The 13,905-nt window shown below is 41.7% G+C and overlaps 3 protein-coding genes across 3 annotated transcripts; 2 read left to right on the top strand and 1 right to left on the bottom strand.

Moving 5' to 3' along the window:
• Positions 1-857: 857 nt before the first annotated feature.
• Positions 858-3,640, top strand: SARC_03191 (hypothetical protein). The gene has a single exon (XM_014303021.1). The coding sequence runs from the start codon at positions 1,183-1,185 to the stop codon at positions 3,235-3,237; it is 2,055 nt and encodes a 684-aa protein (XP_014158496.1). The 5' UTR covers positions 858-1,182; the 3' UTR covers positions 3,238-3,640.
• On the bottom strand, positions 2,984-5,714 carry SARC_03192 (hypothetical protein). The gene is made up of 3 exons (XM_014303022.1): positions 5,416-5,714; positions 4,944-5,099; positions 2,984-4,537 (listed from the first exon to the last, which is right to left on the bottom strand). The coding sequence occupies exons 1-3, from the start codon at positions 5,620-5,622 to the stop codon at positions 4,181-4,183; spliced, it is 720 nt and encodes a 239-aa protein (XP_014158497.1). The 5' UTR covers positions 5,623-5,714; the 3' UTR covers positions 2,984-4,180.
• A 244-nt stretch (positions 5,715-5,958) lies between these two features.
• On the top strand, positions 5,959-10,472 carry SARC_03193 (hypothetical protein; the record flags this gene model as incomplete). The annotated part of the gene is made up of 5 exons (XM_014303023.1): positions 5,959-5,976; positions 6,500-6,655; positions 7,992-8,203; positions 8,972-9,143; positions 10,002-10,472. 5 exons carry the CDS (start codon positions 5,959-5,961, stop codon positions 10,083-10,085), a joined length of 642 nt encoding a protein of 213 aa, XP_014158498.1. The 3' UTR covers positions 10,086-10,472.
• Positions 10,473-13,905: the final 3,433 nt, after the last annotated feature.

Here is a 13,905-nt window from a genome sequence, read left to right on the forward strand (position 1 = left end):
ATATATATATAAGGGGCCAGGGGCTGTACCGCTGTAGATGTGGGAGTGTGGACTGTGGACTGTGGACTGTAGCCGTTGGTCCGGTGAAATAAACACGTCATGGACGGGGTGTGAAAAAAATCTAACATATTTCTTGTGGGAATGTGGGACCTTGGGGACTTGGCCAATGGCCACTCTCCTCTGTCGAGTGGACCTTGGGCTTGGCCGCTTCGCTTAGGTCACGTTCATGATAAAATTGCCTGGTTTCAATTCACTAACTACTAACAAAATCGTTCAGACTGAAGGATGACTGTACTCCAAACTCTATTTTTATCCAATGTAAATGAATACGCACTTCTTGTTTCAGCTCTTTTGCGTCCGACCGTCCGTGACTCCGTGCGAATACATGTCATAAATATATATTTACTCCGAACAACAAGTTTAGAGTCATGAAAATTCTGGTGATATTTAGTATTGTCAGATATTTGTTCACTAAATTGTCGTCGGCTACCCCTTAAACTTTAATATAAACCAATAGGAGCGCTCATGTTCTATTTTAAGATGGTTTACGATATATTATAACACAAAACTCTTTTGTTGTTTTTTAACTGTCTGTTCAGAACTTTAGTTATACCAGTGCTCTTTTCTTATTTTTTGAGTACGTCATTGGTTCAAGTCGTCAAGATTTGGGAGAAACGATCATTTTGACATTTTGTACCTCTAGAAAAATTATAAGACTCGGATAATAATGGTTACAGTGAACACTACGAGAATTTTTGTTTGACGCGCACACTCTAGTGGACTACACGGTATTTCCTTTTTTTTTAAGTCAAATATATATCAATAATTATAATATTTTTGATATATATTTGAGTGGTGTATCGTTCAGCTGTTCATTTAGTCTGACGTCGAATATCAGTCTTACATTAATATATTTTTATTTGAAAAGCATTTTCAAGTCGGAAACATTTACAGCAGGACATCAAGACTGTATTCAGAATACAGAATCCAAGGGGAATAGACAGCACAAATCTCACTAATCAGCAAACACATAAAACAAATACAGTAACACAAACTTTATCGCACATTGCAGAAAGTATCAAGCCTAAGAAATTCTGCTTGAGGCCTGTATATGCATGGTAGTTTGTGAACTGAATAGAGTTTAAAATATAAATTTAATCTTTACTCCAATTTGGAAAAGGGATGCATGAATCAAAGCTGGAAGACAAGCCCTATCGCTGTGAGTACACTGGATGTAGGGCTGCATTTATTCATCACTCTGCACTAAAGACACACTCGTATACCCACAGTGGAGAACGTCCATATCGATGCGAGTACCGTGGCTGCGATGCATCCTTCGCCCACCCTTCCAATTTAGCCACTCACAAGCGTATACATACAGGGGAAAAGCCGTACGTCTGCAAGGAAGAAGGTTGTACAGCTGCATTTGCTCAGAGTAGCAATCTGACACGTCATATTCGTTCACATACTAAGCAGAAGCCATATGTTTGCGAGGTGTGCAAGGCCCGATATTCGTCTGTGCGCTCCAGAAGTCGGCATATGCTGACGCATGATGCTGTTGCGCACTCTAGTAGCACTGTACGCGCAAGAGCAGCGACAGCCACAGGTAGGAAGCGGTTGAGTGATGCAGGTGTTGTTTTCAGCGCTGGTGAGAGTGAGAATGTTAAGACTGATGAGGATGAAAGCAAAGATGATGATGGTGCATATACGCGAGTTGATGAATGTGCAGCGGTGGTACCGTCACTTCTCAGTAAACGTAAGAGGTACTCAATATCACATCCATACGCGGGTGCTCATCCCCGTGTAGACCGGGTAGATTCGTGCACTCATATGTATGGGCAAGCACTGACACGTTCTGCCATGTACGTGGACGCGTCGCTTTCATCGAGAAGGGCACACTTGCTATATGACGATGAGAATGTTGACGGTTTGGATACGGAGATGGAGGGGTCCAATTTTTATTCGGAAGCACGATCTTATATCCATACTAGCGACGTTGATGCAGTAGAAGTGGAGAAGGGCCATGTAGAATCGATAGGCCACTCTACTGGTTTAGATAAGGGAGCTTTGCGCATGTCAAGCGACAATCCTTCAGCTGTAGTTGATTCTGATGAGGGTGGTACACACTATGCAAATACTCCTGCTAAGTATAAAACTGAGGCTACACGGATGTCAGTTGATAGTATGTTGATGCCATCATCTCGACAGTGGTCAGATATACCCGAGCAGCATTCTATTCCTGAACAGCCACATTCCGAACTGCATCGATATGTGCCTCCAGCATGTCGTGAGTTGAATGACGCTGACACAAGAGCTGACCATTTTGATTCTAAGCCTTCACTGATCAGATACGATGGCCTAGGTACATCACTCATTCATACGCCTACACAAAGGCAGCGCCAACGGCGCAGCACTATTTCGTCATCTAATGATTACACGGGGGATTCGGCACGCCCAGACGGTAGCAATCTAAGGATGCCCGCGAATATCAACAGTAACTACAATCAGTATAATCAGACACTCACTCAAGCACAGATACATGCCCAGGCGAAGGCAGATGCACGCGCTCGTGGAAGTCAACACGCGTCAGTGCAGTCCGCTTGTGTGCCTGATAGAGTATCAGATGTAATTGTGAGTTCTTCATATCCGGCAATTGATGATATAAAGTGGGCTCGTTCGCGGAGAGCTTCGAAGAAACACAGAGATAGTGGTGTAGATCTTGATGAAGATATGGAGATGGCACACGAAATTTGTGTCCGATATGAGTTTCAACAGCAGCGGCAGCAACGAATGTCTATGGACAATGAATCCGATGTACGTACGACTGTAGGTAGAAACATCACGAAGAGTGTGAGTGCGCAAGAGAATGCACGACGTGGTACAAAAACCAGTAGAAGGGAGAAGTCGAGCTATACCTCGCCACATTTAACAGATCAGTGGGAAGACTGTTTGGAGCATACAAAGCAAAACGTGACAATACAGTCTCCCGTACAATACAGGACATCAGTCCAAACTTCGCATTCGCCATATCGGACTGATAGTGAGGTACCTAGGTTTAACAATAAGAATGACCAAGGATTATGTAGAGAAGAATCTCGTGCTACTGTTACATCACAAGCGCAGGATCACGATGCGCCGGAGGGCAATCGCTTACCGAGCGACAGTGAGGCGCCACCACAACACCGCTCGAGTTTGAACATGCTGGTGGAGGTGCTGCAAAATCTAGTTAAGTCGTAGGTCCAGGTCATTGACCCTGTTGCTGCGAAAAGAAAAGCACTTAACGAAGACCATGTTAATGGGCCCTGATGCACAATGGAGTGTGCCGCGGTACAAGAATTGCATTTCATGGAAAAAGTGTTTCGGGCATAACAAGATTGTCCGAGGTCGGCTAGATATATTTACAAACTCTTCCTCTTGATGCGTTCAACGTCATTGATTGTCTGCGAACTCCAGTCGTGTGAGAAAACGGTGAAGATGAAGTGTGCCGTATATACAATTGAATAGTGTGTTCGAGAAATGACTAGTAAATCTAATATACGGGCAGATTAAATATGGGGTAACTATGTCTCAACCCCTCTAGACTATAATTTTAATACATTTATATATATGACTGAATAATTAAATTATTATCCGAATCCCGTCCTGTATACTTTCTCGCTTTGAAACTTCACCTCCTTTGCTTGTTCAAGTTTGGATACATTATATAATGCAAGTGCACCACAGGTAATATTCTCATACAATGTTAGCTTTTCTCTCCCGTCTCCTATACGAGGAGCACATTGAGACGTATATCCATGTTGCCATATCTCCAGCCCTTTTACTACCAGCAGCAAGATATCTTCTATAGCGGTGGCGGATCATGATTGGCGACTGCCTGTATTTGCATGACGCTTCCAGTACACATTGCAACTTTGCGTCGTACCGATGCAACAATAATTGTTTGTCACATTCTCCTTCGCTTATAAGCGCCAACTTGCGTTGCAGACCAGGTGTAGTACATCTCCGACAATCAGTAAGGGCACCTTTGCAAAGAGCTTTTTGCACCATAGGGTATCGGTCTGCATTTCCTGCGATAGTCACTAAAATTAAAACTAGAACAAGTTCTCCTATAGCACTGAGAAGACCGCAATCTCTATATATATATCGTGACTCGCAGAGCGGGATCTCGTGCGAGGACTGTCTACACCCCCTCTTCATGCTCCTCTTCCTCCTCACTTTCTTCTCCATCTGGCACGGGCAAAAATTTAACTATCTCACCCAAAGCCTCGTTGAGTAGATCCACCTGTCCCTTCACATATAGAGCTGCTTGTACTTTCCTGGTGTGATGCGTATGCGGCGTACTCTCGCCCTTAACATTGCTATTTAAAGTCTCAAGAATCCATGAGAGATCCCCCAGTATTTCCAGCTTGTGTCCCAACTGTGCTTTCAACACGTCCAATTCATCGATGCCGATTTCTATGGGCTCCTCATCGGTAGGAATATGCGCCATGCCACACACGGCCATGGATAACAACAATTCTTGGTTAAGAATAGGCTCCTGTACATGAGGTGAAAGGGTTGATACGCATCAATAAGAGTTACGAACAAGAGCGTGTATATGAATATGGGTGAACCCTTGCACAAAAAAACCCCCTATTCGGATGAATTGCTATGTGGTCAGAGACTTATAGGGTCATCTGCGCAACTTTATGCCGTGTGATAAGCGCATCTGTTTGAGATGATATTGATCGTAAATCCTCCGGCATGTAATCGTGGTAGTCAAATACGTACTAAGCGTCGATACACACGCTGTTACCCCCTATTATATTCCGCCCACACCTGCTCATTTCATAAGCGTTCTTACTAGATCAGGCTATAGTATGCGAAACAGTTCTAAATGCGATGATATACACACACCACAGCTCAAATCTATCACAATCAAAACATCTCACGCCATGACATACCTCCGCGCTGCCTGTGACCAAGTACAAGGGCCCCACACTTAAGTTACCATTCGGACGCACAGCAACGGGCACCTCCATGTCACGTAATATAGCGACTTTGGCCTCGTCAACCTCCTTGCTGACGGCTGGAGATCCTACGCGCAGAGCGACCACATCCTGGACAGGCGTAACATGCAGCCTATTGTCAGTAGGGCTATAGATTTGACGGTGAAGGTAACTTTGGAATCACTTGTAGGCGTATGGATTCTATTCGTGCCAACTTGCGAGTACATAGGGTCAGTGCGTTGATTTGTTAGTTAGTAGAAACATCCGAAGTTCACGTGCCTATACAGATAGGTGCACACTTGGGCCACAGCAGTATTCTAACTGATGACTGGCGATTTGCACGCTCCAGGTTACCATGTCCATAAACTGAGGATAGTCTCAGATATTGAGCGTTTCGATGAACCGGTATGTGAGTAAAATTAGGTACCTTGTGCCCTGTACCGGTTCCGCAGAATCCATGACTGAGGAAAAGCTCCTCCACAGTTTTGTAGCCATAGTTGTTAAACACCTCATCCCCCTCTTTGTGTTCTTTATCCTTGTTTGAGAACAGCACATGCTTCTTCTCGTCGCTGGCAAGTTCCCACATGACCGTCTCGCCATGCACGTGGTTTAGTAGGTCTAAGAAAGGCACCATTACACCCAGAGATCCAGTCTGAGCCGATTCTGTACGTAAGCCGGGATGAGTTTTCGTTAGGTCTAAAAATGCACGATTACTCACCCCGAGATTCGGTCTGAGACGATACTGTACCTGAATTCGGGATGAGTAATTCGATAGGTTTTAGAAAGACACCGTCACACCCAGGGCACGGGTCTGAGGATTGCGCAACTACAAATCGCGATGAAAATGAGTTGTAAGCAAAAATATTCCACTACACCCAGATAACAAGTCTAAGAAATTTCTGTACAATTTAATTTCAATTATTTGTGGCAACAGAATATTGTCTAAACACGGTAGCACTACATCACGGAGATGATTGTGAATCAACAGGTACAAGAAAAACAACATCACAGACAGAGATGCAGTATTTACTGATTCTAGTTACAATAATTCATACACTAACTTCAAATACACCCACTTATATATGCATATATTATATTATTTATATATATATATATATATATATATATATATATATATATATGTATNTATATATATATATATTGTGTNTATATATATATATATATATATATATATATACCTATATATTGTTTGTTCGTTTGTATGTTTGTTTGTTTGTTTGTTTGTCTTCATTGCAGGTTCTATCTTAGTATTCTTTTTGACATAAAATATAAGGAAATGAACATCCATTACCATGTTTTTTGTATATATGACAATGCGTGGTACACTATCGTTTGGAATGTAGTGATGTAAACATGTGCCAACAGTAGATTAAGTTTTCTGCACACAGTTAGCAATTTACGCCCTCTATTACTACATACGACTAAGTTCCCAAGTTAGTGCCTATCGATCTAACCTATTTATTTGTTGCTTCCTCTCTGGACCAACACAGACTCACGCATACCTTGTCGAGTACATAAAGAACAACCCAACGGATGCGGACGCACTCTGGCGGTACGCGCGCGCGTGTCACGACATGGCCACAGTAACTGCAGACAAGGAGAAGAAGAAGGCCTACGTCTACGAAGCACACGAGGTTGCGAAACAGGTGTGTGGGCACACCTTATTCGAAGAGAATGAAGGGTGTGTGGTGTTGCATATTTAAAAAATTTAAAAATGCAGTTCTGGCTCGTTTGGCCTTCCTGGGTCATAGTGGGTCCTGTGTGCAAGTACAAGTCAAACGCCCCTCAAAGTCCGTCTACAAGACCAGGTTTTGGTTGAGGGCATGGGTGTGTGTGTGTTAGTATATCTTATGTGTGTTAGTTCTCTATACTTATAGTGGTGTGTGTGTGTTAGTATATTTTATGTGTGTTAGTTCTCTATACTTATAGTGGTGTGTGTGTGTTGGTATATTTGTTGTGTGTTAGGTCTCTATACTTCTAGATGTGTGTGAGTGTTAGTATATTTGATGTGTGTTAGTTCTCTATACTTATAGTGGTATGTGTGTGTTGGTATATTTGATGTGTGTTAGTTCTCTATACTTATAGTGGTGTGTGAGTGTTGGTGTATTTGATATGTGTTAGTTTTCTATACTTATAGTGGTGTGTGAGTGTTGGTATATTTGATGTGTGTTAGTTCTCTATACTTATAATGGTGTGTGTGTTGGTATATTTGATGTATGTTAGTTCTCTATACTTATAGTGGTGTGTGAGTGCAGGTCCGATACGTTGCGTTCTACTGCTCAATGGGTGTGCGTGTTCGTCGATTGAGGTCGACGTCTGCGCTCTGGTTGTACTTGGTCCGTTCAAGCTTATCGATCACTAAGCCCAATTAATGGGTTGATAGATTTGGTATCTGCGACTACCATGACAGCTGGGTACCCAACAATGATCCTCTGCTCTACGTGTAGTTTTTAACAGCTTGGTAGTTTTATATCTAGACATGCTTGTCGTCACCAGGCGGACTGTGTGCAGACATTTTTACCAAACACACCCTATTGCCTGCGGTTGAATTGCGCACTCCTCTCGAATATTGGGTGGTACAACCAATCCCCGTTGCTATGTCTGATGGTTTAGTTTAGATGTATCGACCAATCACCTAGAGGCACATCTAGAATGGTCAGCTGGTATCACTCTAGGTCTGCATGCTTGTACACAAGCACAGACGTATTTGCTGCACCTTGAAGTACGAAGCAATCATACCGTATATCAAAAATTCACCTGTCTATATACAAATTGGTTTATACACTACCAATTCACGTATACATACTTGCACAAACGCATATTTGTACGTATACGGGGATGTATGCACACGAACACTCGAATGGGTAGAAACAGCAGGCAAGAAAACGCGCATACATATCTGCATCCGAACATGCAATTTTACACGCACGGTTGCGGAAAGCATCTCTAAAAACACATCTTCATAAACAATACCGTAAACAGGCCCTCGAGTTGGCACCCACCAACTTTGCGTGTCATAAATGGTATGCTATCACTCTCAGCTCAATCGGTGACTACGAGGGTACCAAAAGCACCATTGAGAACGCGTTCCCTGTGAGAAAGCACTTCGAAAAGGCTCTAGAGCTCTCCCCTGGCGATGCAACTACAAGTCATCTGCTGGGACTATGGCATTATACTATCGCCGATATGTCGTGGTATGAAACTGTGTGTCTGTGAGCACTTACTTACCTGTATAGTCAGCTTGTTTCACATATGTGAAATCGAATGCAGCAAAAACTATCACACTCAGGTGTATACGGATTTTCATTCGTCGTCCGTCTGTGGTGAGTGTGTGCTCGATTGTGTTTTTGCCGTAATCAGTGTAGATAAATACATCAATCCACCTCCATATACAGTGTCTTCAGGCATTGTGTATCTGAATAACGAGCATCTGTACACCCGAATCTCATTGTACTCTTGGCAGTTATGTAGGTAAAACTTGGTTGATATGCGGAATTTCTTAGTTAGCGCGTGTGTAAACAATAGCCCGCGATCTCGTGTCGGTAGACTGTTTGTCTGGCAAGTAGACTAATCGCCACCGACACTACTCATCAGTCCACATGCTTTTGTCTGTGCATTCAATTACTGTAATCAAAATGTCCTATAAAATGGCTGCATAATCACGTGTGTACCTATTCTGAGCTTATGCTGATGAAAAGGACGTTGCACCCTCACATCGCTCGCGCTTTTACAAAACCCAATTGTTTGCTTATAATTATGTACGTTTCAATATATCCGTATGACGCATGCTATGCCGCTATTTTTATTTTCCATCGATTGTGACCGAAACAGTCACTTTCAGGAATACAATATGAAATGATTCAACCACAAACAGTCCATTTTTCCCAACATTTGTGTGAAGGGGATTGTCTACGATTACAAGATGTATGTATCCGAACCTTTATTATCACATCTCCAAACAGGTACGTGAGGAAAATCGCGGCCACTATATTTGCGTCGCCTCCGGAATCCACGTACGAAGCAGCGCGTGATTGTTTTGCGCAGGCCGAGGCGTCTGAACCTGGTTTTTATCTTAAAAACGCTCTCATGCTCGGCAAGGCTTACGCCGCAATCGGAGATAGTGCTCAGGCCAAGGTACGCCCTGAAGTTTGTAACATTACCAGCGTTTTCAATATTGCGCGCTATATAATCTGTGCTATACAGCTCCTATGTGGGCGTACAGTATCGGCTACTTGCTTTACATACCTATTTGAGCACATTGCAGTAGGCTTTTTCGTTCCTTACAACTATGAGACATTTCTGAATCCATATGCTATAGAACCGACAATGCTCTGGAAGATTTGTACTAGCTACCGATTCCGAGATTTGTGTCTTGTCCTTGTGTACATGTGTTTTATGTTCTATATCATGAGTTGTATTCTGCTATATTCAAGTTCGTTGCGAAGAATATGAAAAAGTTGCACTATGGTGCAGCTACCCGTTAGCATGTCTCATTATTTCAGCTCGATCTAGTGAATAGGTTTGTGTATATCTTCGTTGTGCAATTCGTATCTTAAATCACGAAAGTGTATTGATGATACTGTGTCACCAGACATTCCAACGAGTGTTTACTGTCGACAGGAACTGTTGAGCAAAATACCCCTGTTGTACCAAATCATGTTCGGTGTGCTTAACATTATAGTGGTCATCTAGTCGAGTATATATGCTGCCTTTGCAATGCTGATGATAGTAAGCTTGTCTACCATGGTTCGCTGGAAATCAAAGTTGCGACATTTTCTAATATACAAAATCGCAATAGGTTATTCCAGACATTGAATGCCACCTTATTCTCAAGTGTGTATTCAAAACCTGACCTGAGTAGTTTTAGGGTTTAGGGTTTGGAACATCCGTCTTATATTCGCACGCGTCAATTTTAATAGTGTGCAATCTGTGTATAGTAAGCAGGAACAAAATTACGGGACACACATATCTCATCAATCTAATTATCGACAGATTTGGTTCGAGAAGGCGAAGAATATGCCGGTTGGGAACGCCGATGATAAAGAAGCTCAAGCGGAGGCCGCGAAACTGTGCTAATGCGGTTGCAGCCAACATCAATGTTCAGCTTACTGATAGTTTGAGGCTAAAAGTGAATTTGAGCCTTAATACTTTTTGCCCTTGTAGACGCTTGTGGGATACCGTGAGTACTGGGTTTAAACTAGTCCGCATGTGGAGAAGTTCGAATATAATAGAACAAACAGCAAGAAGACTTCCTGCACATCATATCAATCAAAAGCGATATAGACTATTACACAAGTGCATATGCTGGAATCTAAGTAAGCTCGATCGCTCCGGTTCTGTGGATTGCGAGCCTCGGCGGCATAACTTTTGGTCATCGCAGCATATCTGTATACAGTAAAGTAAACAAAAGTAAACATCAACTACACACGCTGGCTCTCATGAACTAGAACCAGCACGTTTGACAACTTCAACTTTCGCTAGTACAACAGCACTATGATACTACATTTGTCATTTAATATGCGCAGCTGACTCTCGAACGAGCCGTAAAATATTATTTCGGAGCCAGATAGAGGCCCATCAAATTACGCTGGCGCATTTGAAATGCCAGTACTAACACTCGTTAGAGCTAAGGAACAACAACTAGTGAGCGATATTTTCTAACAACTCCTAAATGAATTCAAAAGAAGCTCGTCTCTGTGAATTGTGTGAGTCAGGTCAGTTTGTCTGATGTTATGCTGGGGTGGCAATCAGTTTCGCTTGTACGATCTAAGAATTTGACACAAAAGCACAACTGTGTCACTTAATTATTTGGAGTGAGTATGAACCCCAGATTCCGATGAACCCAATATTTTTAATAGTTAATTCTAGATAATTGAACCTTGAAGTGCACTGCCGGTAAATAGCAATTGTAAAGTAGCTCTCGGTTTGCAATAAGCAGAATATCTCAGAATCATCTATTATTAATCTGTATGTCTGCATCGCGTGACTTCAAAACATATAACACCCGATATAACCAACCGCAGAACTTCTTTCAATCCGAACTGACGTTCAGTTATATTAAATATTCAAGAGCTATCGTTCTTCATATCATTGGATTGATGGATCGCCAACCTATTACTAACAAACCCAAAACCGTGATATAATAGTTGCCGTCGAATTTGTCATTCACATCGACGTTAAGACAGGTCTGTCAACATCAGACAATGATTGTATTTTCCTCTTTTATTGCATATTTCATAGCCATTGTCGACTACCTCAACAAATAATGTGGTGCGATAGGTTGACGCCATCAAACTATGCATGATTATGGATTCTATTCGATCTAACGAGACGAACTCAAGAAAAGATTCTCAGAGAGAACCATTGTAAGGGGATATTTAGAAATCGAGTCCGCTCGTACACGTACAGTGTTTATTTTGACCGCGATTGCGATCAAATTTAGTGGTGAATGTCACCTCAGTGCCAGAACTAGTTCATGATTGTCGAATTTAATTACATGATCTTCTCTATCTGGATAGTGGCAGGTTACAACGTTTTGAGATAATCCTAGACTTTCATATCCGGCTCAATAGCGACAACCAGTACCGATTCAAAAACCAACTTCAAGAAAAGAAAAATAGATCCTGCTGTTTTGATGAAACCGATTGAACGCTCAACAACACCTATATAAAGCGACGAGTGACCACCTCTCAAATGTTGATTCGGACTCTGAAAACAACTAGGTGTCTTCGTATGGCATATCCGGCAACTATATAAAGTGTATTATCAACCTCGCTAGCGCCTTCAACCACGATACAAACTTTTACTATGATCTAATCAATTCTTTAAAATACAATAGTACTCAGACCGTCGCAAAGTTAAGTTGCCAAGTATTTACTGACCACGGGTGGCCAGGTATCATATGCTCTGACAACGGTAGCGAGTTCTGTGACGACGTAATGGAATCATTAGTTTTACTTGTATCAGGAGTGTGCCACAAGAGAAATATCTAGTACAAATCACGAATGCACGTCATGGGAGACTTACTACTTCACACGTATTGCATTATTGAATTGTGCAGATGATTGGCCGTACCATCTTAAATGAGAACAAACACAAATGAACAAGTGGGCTGATCCGGTTTGGGAAACATTCACCGCTTACTATTTCATGGCAGATATAGTGTGATACAAGTCAGACGAACCCATGAGTTTGCCGTGGATAGAGAAGGTACAAAGAATTTATAGCATCGTATATTCTTGCCTTCGAGAGACTCGTATCAATACATAATATCAATTCGGAGACAGTTAAAATTCGACAATGTATTTCCGATGCCACTTTCTTAACATCAAGGTGGATTGGATCATTTATATTTTCTGTATCTGACACTAAAATTGGGATTTACGAAGTAAAAAAACAATCCATGGAAGACAAATAAAGAAGGACATACATACTATCGTACACGTTTATAGGCGGTACTATTGCTAAACTAGCAGATGCTTTTGACAACCAAGCCTTTTTGAAAGCCTCCATTAGAAAGTGGTGTAGATGCCTACATAAATCATAAATGAAATGATAGCATGTTACCTTTGTCTGAAGGCATTGAATTTCAAATATACCCGCCAATAGCGATTACTTCAAGCTTTACAACGCATTCTTCAAGCGCAAGTAGCATCCAGTCGATCACCACCGATCTACTAGACCTAAGTTCAAACCTCACAGGGTAACCGAACAATACTGAAGTTCTCCACCTGAGAAACATCAACGGAATCTTATGCTACTTAATGTGCCGACCTTTTCCCTTCTCGCTTTTTGGTTCAAACTCAGCTCGAGTGAGCAACTAGCCTGCTATGAGCCTAAATACTTTTTGTCTTTTTACATGTCGACCACCTCACACTTACTTAGTCTCAGCCCAAAACTCACAGGGCAACCGAGAGGCTGAAGTTTTCTGCCTGAGAAATAAGTTTTAATGTTGTGCTATTTATTGTTTTGACCCCTTTTCCTTCTTTTTTCTCCTTTTTGGTTTAAACCCAACTCGAATGAGGAAATAACCTGCTACGAACCTCAAAGCTAGGTTGGTGTGGGTTGTCTATTATGCCGGGCATCCACCTTTGATTTCATGCATATAAATGTACTTTTAAGAAGTACACAAACTAGGTAAATCAAATGTTTTGCAAAAGGTTTTTCATCAACACCTTTGACATTTCACAAGTCAACCACCCAAGGATATACTGTACCTAATTCACAAGGTAACCGTGACTACCTAAGATTTCCGCCTGAGAAATATAAGCTAAATGCTTGTGGTTTGGATCGAACTCAGCTACTAGGAACATCAAGGTTGCTTGGTGGCTGTGTAATCTACCGGTCATTCACACTATCTTCTATGTATATGAATGTATCGTTTAGGAGTACATAGGCTAAATCATCAAAGCGGCATTTAAATTTGTAGTTCCCTTAGGCAATCTGCAAGTCGCCCACCAGGAAGCTACAGGACCTAAACCCAAAACTCACAAATCCTCGAGTCCTTCGCCAGAGCAATACCTAGCTAAAATTTTGTGCTATTTATTGTTTTGCCCCTTTTTCCTTTCTCCTTTTTTAATTCAAACTAAGCTCGAGTGAGCAACTAGCGTATAATGAACCTCAAGGCTAGACGAGGGCTATGCAATATACCGGCAAATTCTTACCTGGGTTCAGATCTAAACATCTATCATGACCATCTTCATTACATTCTTATTAAAGTATTGTACCGTTAATTAGCCTCTAATTTCGGATACCACAATCTTTCACATTGGAGTATATGTATATAGACTCACACTTAAAACGTATATATAAAACTCAGATAACCAAGTGGGATTTGACAGTGTTTATGTATATAAAATCCTTTGCTATTTTATAAGTCGACCACCACGGACCTAAT

This window comes from Sphaeroforma arctica (assembly GCF_001186125.1).
Source record: "Sphaeroforma arctica JP610 unplaced genomic scaffold supercont1.157, whole genome shotgun sequence".
NCBI lineage: Eukaryota > Ichthyosporea > Ichthyophonida > Sphaeroforma > Sphaeroforma arctica.

What these genes read in the sequence shown, in the direction of transcription:
- SARC_03192 (XM_014303022.1), bottom strand. Translation starts at nt 5,622, where the DNA reads ATGGTGCCTTTCTTAGACCTACTAAACCACGTGCATGGCGAGACGGTC. An exon ending in GAACCGGTACAGGGCACAAG is followed by an intron (nt 5,100 to 5,415) that starts GTACCTAATTTT and finishes ACGCCTGTCCAG; the next exon opens with GATGTGGTCGCTCTGCGCGT. An exon ending in TGGTCACAGGCAGCGCGGAG is followed by an intron (nt 4,538 to 4,943) that starts GTATGTCATGGC and finishes CCTCATGTACAG; the next exon opens with GAGCCTATTCTTAACCAAGA.
- SARC_03191 (XM_014303021.1), top strand. Translation starts at nt 1,183, where the DNA reads ATGCATGAATCAAAGCTGGAAGACAAGCCCTATCGCTGTGAGTACACT.